The following is a 21,794-nucleotide window of genomic DNA, read 5'->3' as shown; positions in this document are numbered from 1 at the left end:
CACGCCCGGCCGCCTTTGTCTCCCCAGTGGCGATGCTTTTACGAACCGCACCAGGCTGAGTCGACCTAGGGGAGGTTCAGATAATGGTCACTGGGTGTTGGTGGCCGTGAGCAGGAATCGAACTCGGGTCGCTGGGTTTGCGGAGTGGCGTAGCGCTGACGGCTTGCACCACTGCTCCCTCACCACCACCACCACCCCTTGTCAGACGAATCCAAAGCAAACAACACGACCCTTGCTCGCATTTCACGCTGGGGTTAATCACCAGCGTCGTGACCCCCGTGGTAGGGGTCCCGTGGTGCGGGTCACGTGGTGGGGGTCCCGTGGACACCCCACAATGGGGGTCTGGGCTGTCGCGGCTTCCTCTGGCGTGCCGAGATAATTAGTCGCATCAGTTTGGCACGCGTCCATCACGGCTGCTCTAAGGGACCCCGCGTGAACTTTTAGACTCGAGTCAATAAGCAGTCTCTCTCTCTCTCTATGTGTCTCTATATAAACAGGCTGTGTGTGTATAGATAGATAACTCACAATTGTCTGTCCGTCAGTCATACTCTGTATCACCCAAACGGTAAGTGACATCTAATAGAGGTAGTTCTTTTTTTTGGGGTGGTTAGAACGCGTAAATGTAAATATTGTGTCGTTAAATCCGCCACCACCCGACGTAGCCAATCACTAAAAAGGTGGCGTTTCACGTCAACAAAACGTGGTCAATTCGTTACTGAGTACAGCACCGACCGGTTGTTGTGTGTTGGAGAGTCAAACCCACATTTTAACGGGATTAACGACACACATCTATAGCGTTGGTGTACGGTGCCTTTTCTGGAAGATTTTTGCTGTTTTTTCCTGGATTTTTCTGTTTGCGCATAGTCACTTTAAGATGTTTTCTTGTTCATATATTTTTTATTTGTTGCGGTTGCACCCGATTCAAGAGACGAATGGCTCACAGGGCTATACCAAATAAATTAAACTTAAAACTTAACCTGAATGTACACTGAGGGAAAAAGTATTTGATCCCCTGCTGATTTTGTACGTTTGCCCACTGACAAAGAAATGATCAGTCTATAATTTTAATGGTAGGTTTATTTGAACAGTGAGAGACAGAATAACAATAATAAAATCCAGAAAAACGCATGTCAAAAATGCTATAAACTGATTTGCATTTTAATGAGGGAAATAAGTATTTGACCCCTCTGCAAAACATGATTTAGTACTTGGTGGCAAAACCCTTGTTGGCAATCACAAAGGTCACACGTTTCTTGTAGTTGGCCACCAGGTTTGCACACATCTCAGGAGGGATTTTATCCCACGCCTCTTTGCAGAACTTCTCCAAGTCATTAAGGTTTCGAAGCTGACGTTTGGCAACTCGACCCTTCAGTTCCCTCCACAGGTTTTCTATGGGATTAAGGTCTGGAGACTGGCTAGGTCACTCCAGGACCTTAATGTGCTTCTTCTTGAGCCACTCCTTTGTTGCCTTGGCCGTGTGTTTTGGATCATTGTCATGCTGGAATACCCATCCACGACCCATTTTCAATGCCCTGGCTGAGGGAAGGAGGTTCTCACCCAAGATTTGACGGCACACGGCCCCGTCCATCGTCCCTTTGATGCAGTGAAGTTGTCCTATCCCTTTAGCAGAAAAACACCCCCAAAGCATAATGTTTCCACCTCCATGTTTGACGGTGGGGATGGTGTTCTTGAGGTCATAGGCAGCATTCTTACACGGCGAGTTGAGTTGATGCCAAAGAGCTCCATTTTGGTCTCATCTGACCACAACACTTTCATCCAGTTGTCCTCTCAATCATTCAGATGTTCATTGGCAAATTTCAGACGGGCATGTATATGTGCTTTCTTGAGCAGGGGGACCTTCCGGGCGCTGCAGGATTTCAGTCCTTCACGGCGTAGTGTGTTACCAATTGTTTTCTTGGTGACTATGGTCCTAGCTGCCTTGAGATCATTGACAAGATACTCCCGTGTAGTTCTGGGCTGATTCCTCACCGTTCTCATGATCATTGCCACTCCACGAGGTGAGATCTTGCATGGAGCCCCAGGCCGAGGGAGATTGACAGTTCTTTTGTGTTTCTTCCATTTGCGAATAATCGCACCAACTGTTGTCACCTTCACACCAAGCTGCTTGGCAATGGTCTTGTAGCCCATTCCAGCCTTGTGTAGGTCTACAATCTTTTCCCTGACATCCTTGGAGAGCTCTTTGGTCTTGGACATGGTGGAGAGTTTGGAATCTGATTGATTGCTTCTGTGGATAGGTGCCTTTTATACAGGTAACAAGCTGAGATTAGGAGCACTCCCTTTAAGAGTGTGCTCCTAATCTCAGCTCGTTACCTGTATAAAAGACACCTGGGAGCCAGAAATCTTTCTGATTGAGAGGGGGTCAAATACGTATTTCTCTCATTAAAATGCACAGAAATTTATAACATTTTGACATGCGTTTTTCTGGATTTTTAAAATTGTTATTCTGTCTCTCACTGTTGAAATAAACCTACCATTAAAATTATAGACTGATCATTTCTTTGTCAGTGGGCAAACGTACAAAATCAGCAGGGGATCAAATACTTTTTTCCCTCACTGTACATACGAGATCTAACCACCCCCACATAAAGTTAATCTGTATTATGGATAATATTGCTCGCGAAATCCTTCGCCTTGCCGAACTGGTAAGTCACACGCCGCAAGCACTCTGGCTCCCTAACCCCATGCAGCTGCTGATGCCGCTGCTATCATTTGTGGTAGCCAGGGTGGCTTCAGAAATGATAACCTCATCGGTCAGTGGGGCTTTGCCTGCTAAAAAGAAAATCATACAATTTTTGTTTAGTGATTTGCTCACAATTTCCTACAATCTGCCCTCCTGCCGTATGTTTAGTGTTGTGTTTGTTGTTGTAGTTTTTTGACCCGACTGGACATCTGTTAACAAAGAGCTTGATAGCTCATCTGATTCCTCCGCCAGTATAAATACAATATTCTAATTCTGTCATGAATTGGATCATAACAACGGCAGCTTGAAACGCTGCAATGCCATCGCACAGAAGTCGATGGCTCTCGTCGGGAGATGGAGAGAGAGAGAGAGAGATGGAGAGAGATATATAGAGAGATAGAGAGAGATAGTGAGATAGAATTTTCACTTTAAAATAACTATTATTGCCGCAGAGAGAGATAGAGAGAGACTTTTAAACAACTTTTATTGCCGCCAGCAGCAACAGCACCGGAGGCGATTCCGATACGAAATACACAAAGTCACCAGCAAACAAATAACCGCTATAAATCCACGCGCTGTGCCGCTAAATGCGCCGCGCACAACACGAAATGAAAGCCACGTGGTGGTGGTGGTGGTCATCGCGCACGTCACGGTGACGAGCGAGCGCTTCAGAAGGTGACCACGTGGGGTGCCGTTCACGCTGTTACAGAAAGGGGCTTTTCCAGCTCCCAAGCGTTCGAAGAAGACGTGCACATCACCGACATGGGTGTGGTATGCGTGCTCCAGCCGGAGCCGCGCCTTGAGCAGGCCCCTGAACACTGGAAGCACAGAGCAGCCGTCAGTGTCACCTTCCAGCATCTTTTTCCTCGTTCTCTACACCGCCATCTTCGCCTGAACACAGGCGAAGATGGCGAGGTCATGGCGCTCGTTAGCCAGGTAAGGCATTCAATATATGAAGCTGCTGTTGTAGAAGGGCACCCCCAGTTTCCCGAAGATGTCCCCCAAAACGTGGGACATTGGTTTGAGCCGCTGGCAGCATAAGTACAGGTGGGGCAGATCATCCCTATGACCGCAGGTAATGCACCAAGTCTGTTACCCCCGGCGAGATTCGGCTGAGCCACACGGCCGATGGCAATGTGCAGTGTGCCAATGTCCACTGGAGGTCACCGCAGCGTTTGGCTACGGGAGGCACTTTGTACATTTGTTTCCACTGGGGGGCGGTCGCAATGAGGGGGTAGAGAAATAGTCTCTCCATTTTGTGTCCGATAGGTCGGCCAGGTCCCGGGAATGCAGCGCCTTGACACAGCCACGTGTCGAGCGCTTTGTTCGGGGCGCTCTTCAGGGGGACGTTCCTGCAGCCTCGGAGCATCAGTAGCTTGCCGGAGTCGCTGTGGTCAGGGGGGTGTGCGCAGGAGACGTACAACTCCGGGAAGGAGGAGGAGGGGGGGGGAGGGCCACCACCGTCCCCCGGCGCCTCCAGCTTCAGGCGCAGTTCCTTCATGGCGCGGAGCGACGTCCCGCAGCAGATTCTCCCCGGCGAGCGTGGAGCGGAGTCCCCTAGCGGTGCTGGCGATCTCAGCTGCGATCTTCCACTCGGGCTGGTGGGGCCTGCACGAGTTCGAAGACCGTCCGCAGCCCTGCTGATGTGAGGCGTAGAGCCAGGGTCCTCTCTCCTCTGATCCCCTGGAAGAGGCCGTTGCAGAACAAGGGGCTTGTTCAGGAGCTTCGTAAGGTCGTAGGGCGCCGTGTGCGTTCTGCTCCACTCGAAGCTCCGCCACGCGTCCAAGAGGCTCCGGTGATAACCTGGCAGCCTCGTGTAGTCGACCAGGCTCAGGTCCATCAGGAAGAGCTCCTTTCCGCACCCCAGGAACCCCCCTGCATTCCTCACCAGGGCGAGGGCCGGCGACTTCCAGGGTAGCACCTCCCGGTCGTACAGCAGCCGCCTGACTGCCATGAACCTGAAACTCGTGACCCTGGCGGCGACGTTCACCAGACCCTGGCCGCCCTCGCCCACCGGCAGGCAGAGAACGCCCGGCCTGAGCCGGTGTTTCCCATGCCAGACGAAGTGCGCGAGTGAGCGGTTGACTCTTGTGAGTAGCTAAGCAGGAGGCTCGAGGGCCTTGGTCTTGTGCCACAGCACGGATGCTGCCAGGGTGTTAGTGATGAGCACTCGGCCCCTGCAGGACATCTGCGGAGCGAGGGGTGCCCATGTCAGTAATTTAGCCTCGATTGTGTCGGCCAGCTCGGTCCAGTTGTTCAGAGCGACGTCACGTGGTTTCCCCAGGTAAACGCCCAGGTACTTGAAGAGATAGAGAGAGATATATAGAGGGAGATAGAGGGGTCGACTTGGGGGGCGGGGGAGAGGACGACTCAGAGAGAGAGATGGCGAGAGAGGACGACTAACACCACCACTACTAACCACCACTACCACCACCACCACTACCACCACCACCCCTACTACTACCACCACCACTACCACCACCACCACTACCACCACCACCACTACCACCACCACCACCACCACCCCTACTACTACCACCACCACCACTAACACCACCACTACTAACCACCACCACCACCACCACTATCACCACCACCCCTACTACTACCACCACCACCACCACTAACACCACCACCACTACCAACAACAACAACAACCGCCATTCGCCACTAAGTGGCGGTGACGTCACCACGACGCTTGTGCCAGGCTATGTGCACCGTGAGGCCACGTGAAGTGTCGAACGCCCGCTGGCAGGAGGTCACTGGGCAGACCCAGGTGCCACGGGTCGACTGACTGAGATGACTGGCTGATGCACCACCTGTGCCCCCTACTGTGCCAACCTGCTGTGCTTTAGCCACCCGGCGCTCCGCTCGTTGTTCTGAGCGTCGCTCCTCCGCCCTCCGTTGTTGTTGGAGGGCGACTGCCTCCAACTGCCCAGTAGCGTCCTTCACGAGCCTCCTCCACAGAGGCCGATCTTGACACCGCTGGTACGAGTCACCGGCAAGTCCACTCAGCTCCACGTCCTCCTGTACCACATCACTCCATCTCTTCTCTAGCCCGTGCCACGCCCGCTTAGCCCCCTCAATCCGGCCAAACAAAAGCTGTTTCGGCATGCGGTGGCTGGGCATGCGGGCTACATGACCCAGCCATCGCAGCCTTGCCTGCCGGAGGAGCTCACCGATGGGACCCTGCCCAGATCTTTCAAGGATTTGTGAGCTCCTCACACAATCCAGTCTGGTTAAACCCAGGATGGATCGTAGGCAGGCCAGCCTAAATGTTTCTAACCGGTGAAGATGTTCCATTAGGGGGGTCCACCACCACTACCACCACCACTACCACCTCCCCACCCTCTCCCCGCAGGGAGTGACTGGCGATGTCTCGTCTCTGGCTGCTACCGCTGCTGCTTCCACTGCTGGGCTCCCAAGCACTGGCAGCTGACGGTGCCGCGAAGTACTGCCCCGGGCAGTGCTGCTGCGATTGCGAGGATGGTGAGGCGGGGAATTAGGACTAAATTATTGCGACGGTGGCGGTGGTGATGGTAGTCGTGGTGGGTTGGTGGTAGTAGTGGTGGTGGTAGTGGCAGTGGTGGTAGTGGTGGTAGTAGTAGTGGTGGTGATGATGGTAGTAGTGATAGTGGTGGGTTGGTGGTAGTAGTGGTGGTGGTAGTAGTGGTGGTGGTAGTGGTGGTAGTAGTAGTGGTGGTGATTATGGTAGTAGTGATAGTGGTGAGTTGGTGGTAGTAGTGGTGGTGGTAGTAGTGGTGGTGGTAGTGGTAGTAGTAGTAGTGGTGGTGATGATGGTAGTAGTGATAGTGGTGGGTTGGTGGTAGTAGTGGTGGTGGTAGTAGTGGTGGTGGTAGTGGTGGTAGTGGTGGTGGTAGTGGTGGTAGTAGTAGTGGTGGTGGTGATGGTAGTAGTGATAGTGGTGAGTTGGTGGTAATAGTGATGGTGGTAGTGGTGGTCGTGCGAGTGATAGTGGTGGTAGTGGTGGTCGTAGTAGTGGTGGTGGTGATGATGAACATCGGGGAGCGGTGGTGTAGTGGTCAGCGCTACGCTGCACAATCAACCTTGGAGCCCGGGTTCGATTCCCACTCAAGGGAAAATGGCGGCGACCATTTTCTGAACCGGTCCTGGGCCTCCCCTAGGTCGACTCGGCCTTAAATGAGTACCTGGTGCGATGTGTAAACATCGCCACTGGGGGAGACAAAGGTGGCCGGGCGTGGTGCTGCCCACCAACCCCCTCGTGCGCCGTGCCGGCCTTCATAGGTGTTTAGTTAAGTGTCCTTACCCCCCGCACCTGCAGATTAGCACGGTTGGCTACGTACAGTGTGAAATAAGTTCAACATATACACATACACAGAGACACATAGACACCCAGACCCATAGAGACACCCATAGAGACACCCACAGAGACCCACGGATTAACACGGATGGCTACGTACGGTGTGAAATAAGTTCAACATACACACATACACAGAGATACATAGACACCCAGACCCATAGAGACACCCATAGAGACACCCACAGAGACCCACGGATTAACACCGATGGCTACGTACGGTGTGAAATAAGTTCAACATACACACATACACAGAGACACATAGACACCCAGACCCATAGAGACACCCATAGAGACACCCACAGAGACCCACGGATTAGCACGGATGGCTACGTACAGTGTGAAATAAGTTCAACATACACAGAGACACATAGACACCCAGACCCATAGAGACACCCATAGAGACACCCACAGAGACCCACGGATTAACACGGATGGCTACGTACGGTGTGAAATAAGTTCAACATACACACATACACTGAGACACATAGACACCCAGACCCATAGAGACACCCATAGAGACACCCACAGAGACCCACGGATTAACACGGATGGCTACGTACGGTGTGGAATAAGTTCAACATACACACATACACAGAGATACATAGACACCAAGACCCATAGAGACACCCATAGAGACACCCACAGAGACCCACGGATTAACACCGATGGCTACGTACGGTGTGAAATAAGTTCAACATATACACATACACAGAGACACATAGACACCCAGACCCATAGAGACACCCATAGAGACACCCACAGAGACCCACGGATTAGCACGAATGGCTACGTACAGTGTGAAATAAGTTCAACATACACAGAGACACATAGACACCCAGACCCATAGAGACACCCATAGAGACACCCAAAGAGACCCACGGATTAACACCGATGGCTACGTACGGTGTGAAATAAGTTCAACATACACACATACACAGAGACACATAGACACCCAGACCCATAGAGACACCCATAGAGACACCCACAGAGACCCACGGATTAGCACGAATGGCTACGTACAGTGTGAAATAAGTTCAACATACACAGAGACACATAGACACCCAGACCCATAGAGACACCCATAGAGACACCCACAGAGACCCACGGATTAACACGGATGGCTACGTACGGTGTGAAATAAGTTCAACATACACACATACACAGAGATACATAGACACTCAGACCCATAGAGACACCCATAGAGACACCCACAGAGACCCACCGATTAACACCGATGGCTACGTACGGTGTGAAATAAGTTCAACATACACACATACACAGAGACACATAGACACCCAGACCCATAGAGACACCCATAGAGACACCCACAGAGACCCACGGATTAACACGGATGGCTACGTACGGTGTGAAATAAGTTCAACATACACACATACACAGAGACACATAGACACCCAGACCCATAGAGACACCCACAGAGACCCACGGATTAGCACGGATGGCTACATACAGTGTGAAATAAGTTCAACATACACAGAGACACATAGACACCCAGACCCATAGAGACACCCACAGAGACCCACGGATTAGCACGGATGGCTTGCGTTGCGATCGAAACGTAATGATCTATTTTTTTATATATAAAAGGGAAATTTGTGAATATGTGCCTGTTCGAAATGTTTAGCATACTTCCCGACATGCAACAAACCTGAAATTTGGCATGTGGGCAGCTTCCAAACTGTACACAATGCAAAAAGTATAAAAATAGAAGGGAAACAATAAAATAATAAAAATATAAAAGAATAAAATTCTCACGACGTTGTGGTTTTCACACCGGACGATGATTGCTTGTGTTGCAGTCGAAACGTCGTGAGAATTTTATTGTTTTATATTATTACTATTTTATTGTTTCCCTTCTACGTGACTTTACCGAAAGAACCAAGAATATGAATCCCTGCATTCACAAAAGCTTTAAATAAAAATATAAAAATTGACTTTTGTATTTTGGGGGGTGGGGGGGGGTGCACAATCATGGATATAATATTTTGCACGGCAAGTGAGTGGTGACGTCACATCTGTGATGTCACTGCGGCAGCGTCACGCAGTGTGCCTGCTGACGTCAGCGTATGATGTGCGAGTCAGCGTATGATGAGTGAGTCAGCGTATGATGTGTGAGTCAGCGTATGATGTGTGAGTCAGCAGCGTGAGTGAGTGTATGATGTGTGAGTCAGCGTATGATGTGCGAGTAAGCGTATGATGTGTGAGTCAGCGTATGATGAGTGAGTCAGCATATGATGTGTGAGTCAGCAGCAGCGTGAGTGAGTGTATGATGTGCGAGTCAGCGTATGATGAGTGAGTCAGCGCATGATGTGTGAGTCAGCAGCAGCGTGAGTGAGTGTATGATGTGCGAGTCAGCGTATGATGAGTGAGTCAGCGTATGATGTGTGAGTGAGTCAGCAGCAGCGTGAGTGAGTGTATGATGTGTGAGTCAGCGTATGATGTGCGAGTAAGCGTATGATGAGTGAGTCAGCGTATGATGAGTGAGTCAGCGTATGATGTGTGAGTCAGCAGCAGCGTGAGTGAGTGTATGATGTGCGAGTCAGCGTATGATGAGTGAGTCAGCGCATGATGTGTGAGTCAGCAGCAGCGTGAGTGAGTGTATGATGAGTGAGTCAGCGTATGATGAGTGAGTCAGCGTATGATGTGTGAGTCAGCGTATGATGTGTGAGTGAGTCAGCAGCAGCGTGAGTGAGTGTATGATGTGCGAGTCAGCGTATGATGAGTGAGTCAGCGCATGATGTGTGAGTGAGTCAGCAGCAGCGTGAGTGTATGATGTGTGAGTCAGCGTATTATGTGTGAGTCAGCGTATGATGTGTGAGTGAGTCAGCAGCAGCGTGAGTGAGTGTATGATGTGTGAGTCAGCGCACGATGTGTTAGTCAGCGCATGATGAGTGAGTCAGTGTATGATGTGTGAGCGAGTCAGCGGCAGTGTGAGTGAGTGATGTGCGAGTGAGCCAGCACACGATGAGTGAACCTGTGTATGATGAGTGAATGGGTCAGTGGTTGTGCGAGTGTATGATGTGTGAGTGAGTAAGCGCATGATGAGCGAGTCAGTGAATGGTGTGAGTCGGTGCATGATGTGTGAGCGAATCAGTGTATGATGTGTGAGTGAGTCAGTGCATGAAGTGTGAGTGAGTCAGTGCATGATGTGATTGAGTCAGTGCATGATGTGTGAGTGAGTCAGTGTATGATGTGTGAGTGAGTCAGTGCATGATGTGTGAGTGAGTCAGTGCATGATGTGTAAGTGAGTCAGTCCATGGTGTGAGTGAGTCAGTGTATGATGTGAGTGAGTCAGTGCATGATGTGTGAGTGAGTGTATGATGTGTGAGTGAGTCAGTGCATGATGTGTGAGTGAGTCAGTGCATGGTGTGTGAGTGAGTCAGTGTGTGATGTGTGAGTCAGTCAGTGCATGGTGTGTGAGTGAGTCAGTGCATGGTGTGTGAGTGAGTCAGTGCATGGTGTGAGTGCGTCAGTGCATGATGTGTGAGGGAGTCAGTCCATGGTGTGAGTGAGTCAGTGCATGATGTGTGAGTGAGTCAGTGCATGATGTGTGAGTGAGTCAGTGTATGATGTGTGAGTGAGTCAGTGTATGATGTGTGAGTGAGTCAGTGCATGATGTGTGAGTGAGTCAGTGCATGGTGTGTGAGTGAGTCAGTGTATGATGTGTGAGTGATTCAGTGTATGGTGTGTGAGTGAGCCAGTGCATGGTGTGTGAGTGAGTCAGTGCATGGTGTGTGAGTGAGTCAGTGTATGATGTGTGAGTGAGTCAGTGTATGATGTGTGAGTGAGTCAGTGTATGATGTGTGAGTGAGTCAGCGCATGATGTGTGAGTGAGTCAGTGTATGATGTGTGAGTGAGTCAGTGCATGGTGTGAGTGAGTCAGTGCATGATGTGTGAGTGAGTCAGTCCATGATGTGAGTGAGTCAGTGTACGATGTGTGAGTGAGTCAGTGCATGATGTGTGAGTGAGTCAGTGTATGATGTGTGAGTGAGTCAGTGTATGATGTGTGAGTGAGTCAGTGTATGATGTGTGAGTGAGTCAGTGCATGATGTGTGAGTGAGTCAGTGCATGGTGTGTGAGTGAGTCAGTGTATGATGTGTGAGTGAGTCAGTGCATGGTGTGTGAGTGAGTCAGTGCATGGTGTGTGAGTGAGTCAGTGCATGATGTGTGAGTGAGTCAGTGTATGATGTGTGAGTGAGTCAGTGCATGGTGTGTGAGTGAGTCAGTGTATGATGTATGAGTGAGTCAGTGTATGATGTGTGAGTGAGTCAGCGTATGATGTGTGAGTGAGTCAGAAGCAGCGTGAGTGAGTGTATGATGTGCGAGTCAGCATATGACGCGTGAGTCAGCGCATGATGTGTGAGTGAGTCAGCAGCAGCGTGAGTGTATGATGTTTGAGTCAGCGTATTATGTGTGAGTCAGCGTATGCTGTGTGAGTGAGTCAGCAGCAGCGTGAGTGAGTGTATGATGTGTGAGTCAGCGCACGATGTGTTAGTCAGCGCATGATGAGTGAGTCAGTGTATGATGTGTGAGCGAGTCAGCGGCAGTGTGCGTGAGTGATGTGCGAGTGAGCCAGCACACAATGAATGAACCTGTGTATGATGAGTGAATGGGTCAGTGGTTGTGCGAGTGTATGATGTGTGAGTGAGTAAGCACATGATGAGCGAGTCAGTGCATGGTGTGAGTCGGTGCAGGATGTGTGAGCGAATCAGTGTATGATGTGTGAGTGAGTCAGTGCATGAAGTGTGAGTGAGTCAGTGCATGATGTGATTGAGTCAGTCCATGGTGTGAGTGAGTCAGTGTATGATGTGAGTGAGTCAGTGCATGATGTGTGAGTGAGTGTATGATGTGTGAGTGAGTCAGTGCATGATGTGCGAGTGAGTCAGTGCATGGTGTGTGAGTGAGTCAGTGCATGTTGTGTGAGTGAGTCAGTGCATGGTGTGAGTGAGTCAGTGCATGATGTGTGAGGGAGTCAGTCCATGGTGTGAGTGAGTCAGTGTATGATGTGTGAGTGAGTCAGTGCATGATGTGTGAGTGAGTCAGTCCATGATGTGTGAGTGAGTCAGTGTATGATGTGTGAGTGAGTCAGTGTATGATGTGTGAGTGAGTCAGTGCATGATGTGTGAGTGAGTCAGTGCATGGTGTGTGAGTGAGTCAGTGTATGATGTGTGAGTGAGTCAGTGTATGATGTGTGAGTGAGTCAGTGCATGGTGTGTGAGTGAGTCAGTGCATGGTGTGTGAGTGAGTCAGTGTATGATGTGTGAGTGAGTCAGTGCATGATGTGTGAGTGAGTCAGTGCATGGTGTGTGAGTGAGTCAGTGTATGATGTGTGAGTGAGTCAGTGCATGGTGTGTGAGTGAGTCAGTGCATGGTGTGAGTGAGTCAGTGCATGATGTGTGAGTTAGTCAGGCCATGGTGTGAGTGAGTCAGTGTATGATGTGTGAGTGAGTCAGTGCATGATGTGTGAGTGAGTCAGTGTATGATGTGTGAGTGAGTCAGTGTATGATGTGTGAGTGAGTCAGTGTATGATGTGTGAGTGAGTCAGTGCATGATTTGTGAGTGAGTCAGTGCATGGTGTGTGAGTGAGTCAGTGTATGATGTGTGAGTGAGTCAGTGCATGGTGTGTGAGTGAATCAGTATATGGTGTGTGAGTGAGTCAGTGCATGATGTGTGAGTGAGTCAGTCCATGGTGTGAGTGTGTCAGTGTATGATGTGTGAGTGAGTCAGTCCATGATGTGAGTGAGTCAGTGTATGATGTGTGAGTGAGTCAGTGTATGATGTGTGAGTGAGTCAGTGTATGATGTGTGAGTGAGTCAGTGCATGATGTGTGAGTGAGTCAGTGCATGATGTGTAAGTGAGTCAGTCCATGGTGTGAGTGAGTCAGTGTATGATGTGAGTGAGTCAGTGCATGATGTGTGAGTGAGTGTATGATGTGTGAGTGAGTCAGTGCATGATGTGTGAGTGAGTCAGTGCATGGTGTGTGAGTGAGTCAGTGTATGATGTGTGAGTCAGTCAGTGCATGGGGTGTGAGTGAGTCAGTGCATGGTGTGTGAGTGAGTCAGCGCATGGTGTGAGTGAGTCAGTGCATGATGTGTGAGGGAGTCAGTCCATGGTGTGAGTGAGTCAGTGTATGATGTGTGAGTGAGTCAGTGAATGATGTGTGAGTGAGTCAGTGCATGATGTGTGAGTGAGTCAGTATATGATGTGTGAGTGAGTCAGTGTATGATGTGTGAGTGAGTCAGTGCATGATGTGTGAGTGAGTCAGTGTATGATGTGTGAGTGAGTCAGTGTATGATGTGTGAGTGAGTCAGTGTATGATGTGTGAGTGAGTCAGTGCATGATGTGTGAGTGAGTCAGTGCATGGTGTGTGAGTGAGTCAGTGTATGATGTGTGAGTGAGTCAGTGCATGGTGTGTGAGTGAGTCAGTGCATGGTGTGTGAGTGAGTCAGTGCATGGTGTGAGTGAGTCAGTGCATGATGTGTGAGTGAGTCAGTCCATGGTGTGAGTGAGTCAGTGTATGATGTGTTAGTGAGTCAGTGCATGATGTGTGAGTGAGTCAGTGTATGATGTGTGAGTGAGTCAGTGCATGGTGTGTGAGTGAGTCAGTGCATGGTGTGTGAGTGAGTCAGTGCATGATGTGTGAGTGAGTCAGTGTATGATGTGTGAGTGAGTCAGTGCATAATGTGTGAGTGAGTCAGTCCATGATGTGAGTGAGTCTGTGTATGATGTGTTAGTGAGTCAGTGCATGATGTGTGAGTGAGTCAGTGTATGATGTGTGAGTGAGTCAGTGCATGGTGTGTGAGTGAGTCAGTGCATGGTGTGTGAGTGAGTCAGTGCATGATGTGTGAGTGAGTCAGTGTATGATGTGTGAGTGAGTCAGTGCATAATGTGTGAGTGAGTCAGTCCATGATGTGAGTGAGTCTGTGTATGATGTGTTAGTGAGTCAGTGCATGATGTGTGAGTGAGTCAGTGTATGATGTGTGAGTGAGTCAGTGCATGGTGTGTGAGTGAGTCAGTGCATGGTGTGTGAGTGAGTCAGTGCATGATGTGTGAGTGAGTCAGTGTATGATGTGTGAGTGAGTCAGTGCATAATGTGTGAGTGAGTCAGTCCATGATGTGAGTGAGTCTGTGTATGATGTGTTAGTGAGTCAGTGCATGATGTGTGAGTGAGTCAGTGTATGATGTGTGAGTCAGTGTATGATGTGTGAGTGAGTCAGTGTATGATGTGTGAGTGAGTCAGTGCATGATGTGTGAGTGAGTTAGTGCATGGTGTGTGAGTGAGTCAGTGCATGATGTGTGAGTGAGTCAGTGCATGATGTGTGATAGAGTCAGTGCATGGTGTGTGAGTGAGTCAGTGTATGATGTGTGAGTGAGTCAGTGTATGGTGTGAGTGAGTCAGTCCATGGTGTGAGTGAGTCAGTGTATGATGTGAGTGAGTCAGTGCATGATGTGTGAGTGAGTGTATGATGTGTGAGTGAGTCAGTGTATGATGTGAGTGAGTCAGTGCATGATGTGTGGGTGAGTCAGTGTATGATGTGTGAGTGAGTCAGTGCATGATGTGTGAGTGAGTCAGTGCATGGTGTGTGAGTGAGTCAGTGTATGATGTGTGAGTCAGTCAGTGCATGGTGTGTGAGTGAGTCAGTGCATGGTATGTGAGTGAGTCAGTGCATAATGTGTGAGTGAGTCAGTGCATGATGTGTGAGGGAGTCAGTCCATGGTGTGAGTGAGTCAGTGTTTGATGTGTGAGTGAGTCAGTGCATGATGTGTGAGTGAGTCAGTGCATGATGTGTGAGTGAGTCAGTGCATGATGTGTGAGTGAGTCAGTGTATGATGTGTGAGTGAGTCAGTGTATGATGTGTGAGTGAGTCAGTGCATGATGTGTGAGTGAGTCAGTGCATGGTGTGTGAGTGAGTCAGTGCATGATGTGTGAGTGAGTCAGTGTATGATGTGTGAGTGAGTCACTGTATGATGTGTGAGTGAGTCAGTGTATGATGTGTGAGTGAGTCAGTGTATGATGTGTGAGTGAGTCAGTGTATGATGTGTGAGTGAGTCAGTGCATGATGTGTGACTGAGTCAGTGTCGGCTCCCTCTGCTCGCGTTGTCGCCCCCCCCCTCGGCTCCGAGCGCCCCGGGAGCGCGCGCCTCAGAATCCAAGTCTCAGGCGAAGCCGGGTAGTGAAGCTAATTCATTATATAAAAATAACAGATCACATTGCTTGTGCTGTTTGCGTTGCGATAGAACCGTCGTGATCTATTACTATTTTGTCTACCTACATGAATTTAGCATTGAAATAACTAGGCGAATTTCAACATAGCCATTCTGTGACCAGTCACAAGCTAATCACTCAGTTATTTCAATGCTAAATTCGCCTAGTTATTTCAATGCTAAATTCTCCTGTTTGATTTGTACTAGTTGCCTCGGTGAATGTATATGCTCTGACTTTAACATAGCTATTTCTGTGACCAGTTACAAGCTAATCACTCAGCTATTTCAATGCTAAATTCTATGCTAATTCCTGTGTCAATGGGTGCCTCTGCGGATGTGTATACTTTAACTTAGCTATTTCAACGCTAAATTCTATGCTAAGTCCTTTGTCAAGGGGTGCCTTTGCGGATGTGTATGCTTTAACTTTAACATAGCCATTTCTGTGACCAGTCACAAGCTAATCAATCAGTCATTTTAATGCTAAATTATATGCTAATTCCTTTGTCAAGGCGCTTTGTTTCTTCTCACACAGCTTAAAGGTCGTGAACTGAGCGTGGATTTTTCACTCCAGCGCTGTCCTCCAGACAGTCTCGTCCCTTCACCTGATGAAGGCCGCTTGTGTTGTGGCCGAAACGTCGTGAGAATATTATTGTGTTATTTTATTTTATCAATTTATTATTTTTTTCTCATTCTACGTGACTTTACCGAAAGAACCAAAGAAGAAGACCAACTTATTTGAAACGCGAGAGGCTATATTATTGTTATACGAGAATTGGGCTTGTGTATATGTAAGCGTAGCTCTTACGTAACCACTTAAAGTGCGGTTTACAGTTTTTAAAATGGAAATGCCTTTGGATTACGTCCCACGTTTTTTTTTAATTGGCGGGGCGGCTTGTCTAGAAATGTATTTTAATTAAATTCATATCAAATATTGGAGGCCCCCCATCCACCTGACCGATTTGCCACACCGCCCCCCTGAGCCGATGATGTGGTGGCTACCCCGCAACAATAGAGGCAGGTCTCAGAGTACGCGGCGGGGGTCAGGTTCCGTGTACCCCCCCCCACCACCGCGTAAGTGCGAATTGACGTAAGTTGGGGTACGCCTATACGAGTGTAGATACAATGTATAAATATATTGCGATATACTACAACTTTACTATACACTACTATATTACTATATACTACTACTACACTATACACTACCATATTACTATATACTACTACTTTACTATACACTACTATATTACTATATACTACTACTTTACTATACACTACAATATTACTATATACTACCATATTACTATATACTACTACTTTACTATACACTACCATATTACTATATACTACTACTACACTATACTGCTATGTTACTATACACTACCATATTACTATATACTACTACTACACTATACTGCTATGTTACTATACACTATTATATTACTATATACTACTACACTATACTACTATATTACTATACAATACCATACTACACTACTATATTACTATACACTACCATACTACACTACTACATTACTATACACTACCATACTACACTACTACATTACTATAAACTACCATATTACTATATACTACTACTTTACTATACACTACCATATTACTATATACTACTTCTACACTATACTGCTATATTACTATACACTACCATACTACACTACCATATTACTATACAATGCTATGCTACACTACTAAATTACTATAGACCACTATACTACACTACAATATTACTATATACTACCATATTACTATATACTACTACTTTACTATACACTACCATATTACTATATACTACTACTACACTATACTGCTATATTACTATACACTACCATACTACACTACCATATTACTATGCAATACTCTGCTACACTACTAAATTACTATAGACTACTATACTACACTACCATATTACTATATACTACTACTACACTATACTAATATATTACTATACACTACCGTACTAGACTACTATCTAACTATACACTACTATACTACATTACTAAATTACTATAGACTACTAGACTACACTACAAAATTACTATATACTACTATATGAGAAGAGGGTTTTCCCTTTGTCTGGCAACAAAACAGCTGTGTTAAGATGTTAAAACACCAAACTGAAACCTTTTTACATGGAATCATGTCTGCATTAACCACAAAAAAATGCTCTGAAAGTATGATGCATTGTCTTTGAAACTGATTGGTCCACACCAGAGACAGCTTTATTTTGAGAGCCTTGTCTCAAACGGTGTTAGACCAGAGGACGCCAAAAGCGTACTACTATATTATTATACACTACTCTATTACACTATACTACATTACTATACACTACTATATTACTATGTACTACTATATTACTATCATCGACTATATACGCTACTATACACTTCTATATGCTACTATATTACTATGAGTCTATATACATAATGTAAGAGTGTATATAAATGTTTAATGAATGACAGGACTCTACAGTAAATGATTCACTAATCATCGGTAGCATTCAGGTCAGATCTAACACCTTTTTTGGGACTCTTTTCTTTCGTGGGCGATGGCTACACGCCGTCAAAGCCATGGCTCACGTGATGGCAGGGGTGGGGGGCGATTTTACGAGTCACAAAAAGTAAGCGTGAATCTGGGTGGGGGGGAGGCGTGTATGAGCGGATCTGTGTACTCTGAGCTCTTGACTGCACATTCTTTTTAAAATCTTGATTTGAAGCTTTCGTGACTACAGGAATCCATACTCTTTGGTTCTTTAGGTAAAGCCACGTAGGTAGAAAATAAAATGAATCACGATGTTTCGGCCGCAATACATGCGGCCGTCCTCAGGCAAAAATAGTGGGAGAGCTGCCACAGACACGGGGTTATATTTGTTGAGTTAATGTGGAGAATATAGGGAGAGAGATTAGAGGAGAGATTAGCAAGTCAAAGTTAATGAGAACGACTCAGAGAGAGAGAGAGAGAGACAGAACGACTCAGAGAGAGAGAGAACGGCTCAGAGAGTAGCCGCGCCAGTGAGACACACAGCCTGTAGGATATCAAGGGCCATCGATACATCGAGGCTAAGGGAGGCCATGTAAGTGATACCTCAGCCCGTTAATGCAAAGGCATCAAACAAGTCAATGCAAATCAGAAAGTCGGAGGGTAACAGCCAAACGGTAGGCAAGGTGGAAGCATCACAGCAAGTTATGACTATACTCTTTGGTTCTATTCGGTAAAGTCACGTAAAAAAAAACAAAAAATAAAAAAATTCACGACGTTTCGGCCACAACACAAGTGGCCTTCATCAGGTGAAGGTCACTTGTGTTGTGGCCGCAACGTCGTGAATTTTTTTACGTGACTTTACCGAATAGAACCAAAGAAAATGGATCCTTGCAGTCACGAAAGCTTTAAATCTAGAAGTTGTGACTAACCAGGTGAATAACGTCCTTTCAATGGTTGCTCAGCTTATACCCATCTCTGTGTTTATATATCTGGATGGCTTCATGGACAAATCTTTAATGGTAGCCCGAACGTATGCAGAGTACCTGGGACTCGGAAAAAAGAATGTCGTGCGAGCCCAATGCGTCATAGCAATGGTCAGCCACGAAAGAGGTTTTCGTTCTGCCATGTTTCAAATCTGCCTTGTGTTCGCGGACACGGTCCGAGACATGTCGTTTTGTTTCCCCAATGTAACTGCTACTACAGACCAGGGCGGCTACGCCAAGATGCCCAAGTCCGCCTTCACAGCCAAGCTGTCGATGCCCAGACCTGCGTCAGGAATTCCCATAAAGTTCGACGTGATACTCACCAACAGCGGGAACCACTACGATCCGAGCACGGGAAAGTTCACGTGCGTCTACCCGGGCACCTACTACTTCGTGATGCACGTGTGCTTGTTCGGGGAGAGCGTGTACGCGCACCTGAAGAAAAACGGGCAGGTGATGCACAAGTTCCACAGCGCTTGGGTGCCTGGCTGGCCTGGAGTGGCCCTGAGTGGTGGTGCCGTGCTGAGTCTCAAGGCGGGGGATCAGGTCTGGTTGGAGGTGACGGGTACCTACAATGGAATCTTCGTGCGCAATGATATAGACAGCTCCTTTTCTGGCTATCTCCTGTCGCCCGAGTGAATCAGACTCGAGAGCGCAACAAGGGGCGTTTGCAGGTAGAATTATGGTGCTATAAATCTAAATGCATACTTCTCTGAAGGCGAGCATCATTTATCAATCACTATTTGATATTGGGATGAAAAAAAATAACCCTTTATGAATAAAATTTTTAATTTGAATTATTTAAAAAAGGCTTCACGCTTTTCTGGCGTAAAATTTAAGACATATTTTATAACAGGGCATAAAGTCTGCATTCACTTCACAGACTTGTGGTAAAACATTCAAACATGCTTTGATAGTGTACGCAGTATCCTTGAAACTGATTAGACTACACCAGAGATCGGCTCCTTCGTGGCTTTGTTTCACCACCAGTGTTAGACTAGAGGCTGCCAAGAGGAGGACAGTACAAGGACAATGCAAAACCTAAAATTATTAACAGCTCTGGTTAAGCAGTTTTATTTATGGGATCTACTGGTGTAAGGATAAATCTTGACTTAAAGCTTTCGTGACTGCAGGAATTCATATTCTTTGGGTCTTTCGGTTAAAAAAATGACAAAAACTAGGACGTTTCGATGGCAACACAAGCGATCGTCATCAAGTGAAGATGATGATGATCACTTGTGTTGCAATCGAAACGTCGAAATTTTTTTCTATTTTTTTAACCGATCTCCGTGACTTTACAGAAAGACCCAAAGGATATGGTGTAAGGATGTTAAGACATCCTTGGATAGCGTTTTCGTAAGACAAGGGGGTTACATGGATATCATAAACACCGTAACTGCCACGAGGAGGCGCTACTGCATAAGCATAGCGAGGATGTGGCCTTCTAGATGGCTATTGCTTGTAAGATTTGAAAGAGGGGGAAGGCGGGAATATTTGAAAGAGGCAATGAGGGAGGATCCGTCGGGGACTGTTCGAAGGGCAGCAGAGAGATTGGTTAGAAGGACAGCATGGGCTAGGATTGGAGAGGGGGATAGGTAGAGGGAGGGGGGAACGAGGGGCGCTCGGGAGAGAGAAGAAAGGGAATGGAGTTGGCTGGTGGTAGGCACTGGATGTTGTTGTTGTTAAGGACAATAAACTTCATCCTTTGGAGTCCTTCACTGCACTGACAAAAAGGGTGCCAAAGAGGCATATTTATGATTTTTTCATTAAAGTATTTTTCTGTAAAAATGAGATTCAATAAGTCCACTCACACCGGAGCAACTACTCACCTCCATAACAAAGTTGACAAATTGCTGCCGTTAAGGTTTGTGAAGTGACGATTCTGTAATCTGTAAAGTGTATTCCTGAATGTGATTAAAGTACACTCCGAAACTCTTTTATTGTACTGGTGTTTTTGTTGTTCTCTCGCTGAGATCGCAACGTCTGCGATTCTTACCAAACGCCATCGTACGAAAAAAAACCTTTAAAGAAGAACCGACCTCGTGGTGTTTGTTTGAAACGTCAGAGTGCAGGCGCCTCTGGGTTTGTGTGCATTACAAAGCTGCATCTGTCGCAGAAGCCAAAAGGGATGCTCGCGTTGTGAACACCGATTCTCAATACACCAAAACCTTGCCCATCGTGGGCGGGTTCATCATCATCATCAGCATCACGATCTATGTGAAGGTAGCCCCGTAGTCGTTGGTATCTAGTGCACATTTTGTAATTTGTTTCCACTTTCATCTGTCTTGTAGTGCCAATATACTCAAGTAGTGCACATTATAGCAGTGTATAGTGTAGTGTATAGTCGTTTGTAGTGGATTGTAAGTGTCGTGTATATCGCAGTGTATAGTGCAGTGCATCATCATTGCGATCCACTGGCAGATAGCCCCGGAGTAGTTGGTGTCCACTGCACATTTCGTCATTTGTTTCTACTTTCCTTTTTCTTGTAGTGCCAATATACTCAAGTAGAGCCACATCTTTGTGGTACCAACCTCTTATGATGTTGTCGTCAAGCCGTTTTGTTAGGTCTTACTTTCTGTTCGATTCCTTACATTTTTCTTAACTACACACTTTTAATTTCTCTGTTGTGGTGGGGGTGGGGGGCGAGAGGCCGCACGCTTGCCCCGAGTGCGGCAGGGCCTTCTCGCAGCGCTCGGATTTAGAGCGAGACTAGTTTTTGAATTGTGCGCCGTGACAAATCTTATTCTGATTTTTTTGTTTTACCTAAACTCTAGCTAATTCGTCAATTACTCCTGCAATATTTGGTATTTTATATTGCTCAACGAAGTGGCTTATCATCGTCATCACGTGGATATTATAGCAGAAGCCAAATAACTCAAAATGCGTGATGTTGAATATAAACTAAACTGTGTTTTATTTTACTAGGTAAGGCCCCACTGAGCTGCTACATGGTAGCTCTTTTTCATAAGCGACGTGGCTATCGCAAACGATAACTCAACCAAGTGGCTTATCACGTGGAAATGTAGAGCAGCCAAATCACTCGGAACGC

At 47.2% G+C, this 21,794-nt stretch overlaps 1 protein-coding gene across 1 annotated transcript; it reads left to right on the top strand.

Moving 5' to 3' along the window:
- Positions 1 to 430: 430 nt before the first annotated feature.
- Positions 431 to 20,680, top strand: LOC142906512 (complement C1q tumor necrosis factor-related protein 5-like). The gene is made up of 3 exons (XM_076054496.1): positions 431 to 565; positions 6,063 to 6,190; positions 18,966 to 20,680. Exons 2-3 carry the CDS (start codon positions 6,076 to 6,078, stop codon positions 19,382 to 19,384), a joined length of 534 nt encoding a protein of 177 aa, XP_075910611.1. The 5' UTR covers positions 431 to 565; positions 6,063 to 6,075; the 3' UTR covers positions 19,385 to 20,680.
- Positions 20,681 to 21,794: the final 1,114 nt, after the last annotated feature.

The sequence above is a fragment of the Petromyzon marinus genome, chromosome 66 (assembly GCF_048934315.1).
Source record: "Petromyzon marinus isolate PM22_M1 ecotype Great Lakes invasive population chromosome 66, UKy_Petmar_22M1.pri1.0, whole genome shotgun sequence".
NCBI classification, from domain to species: Eukaryota; Metazoa; Chordata; class Hyperoartia; order Petromyzontiformes; family Petromyzontidae; genus Petromyzon; species Petromyzon marinus.
Note: the sequence above shows the minus strand (reverse complement) of the source record. Positions and strands in the feature narration are given on the sequence as shown.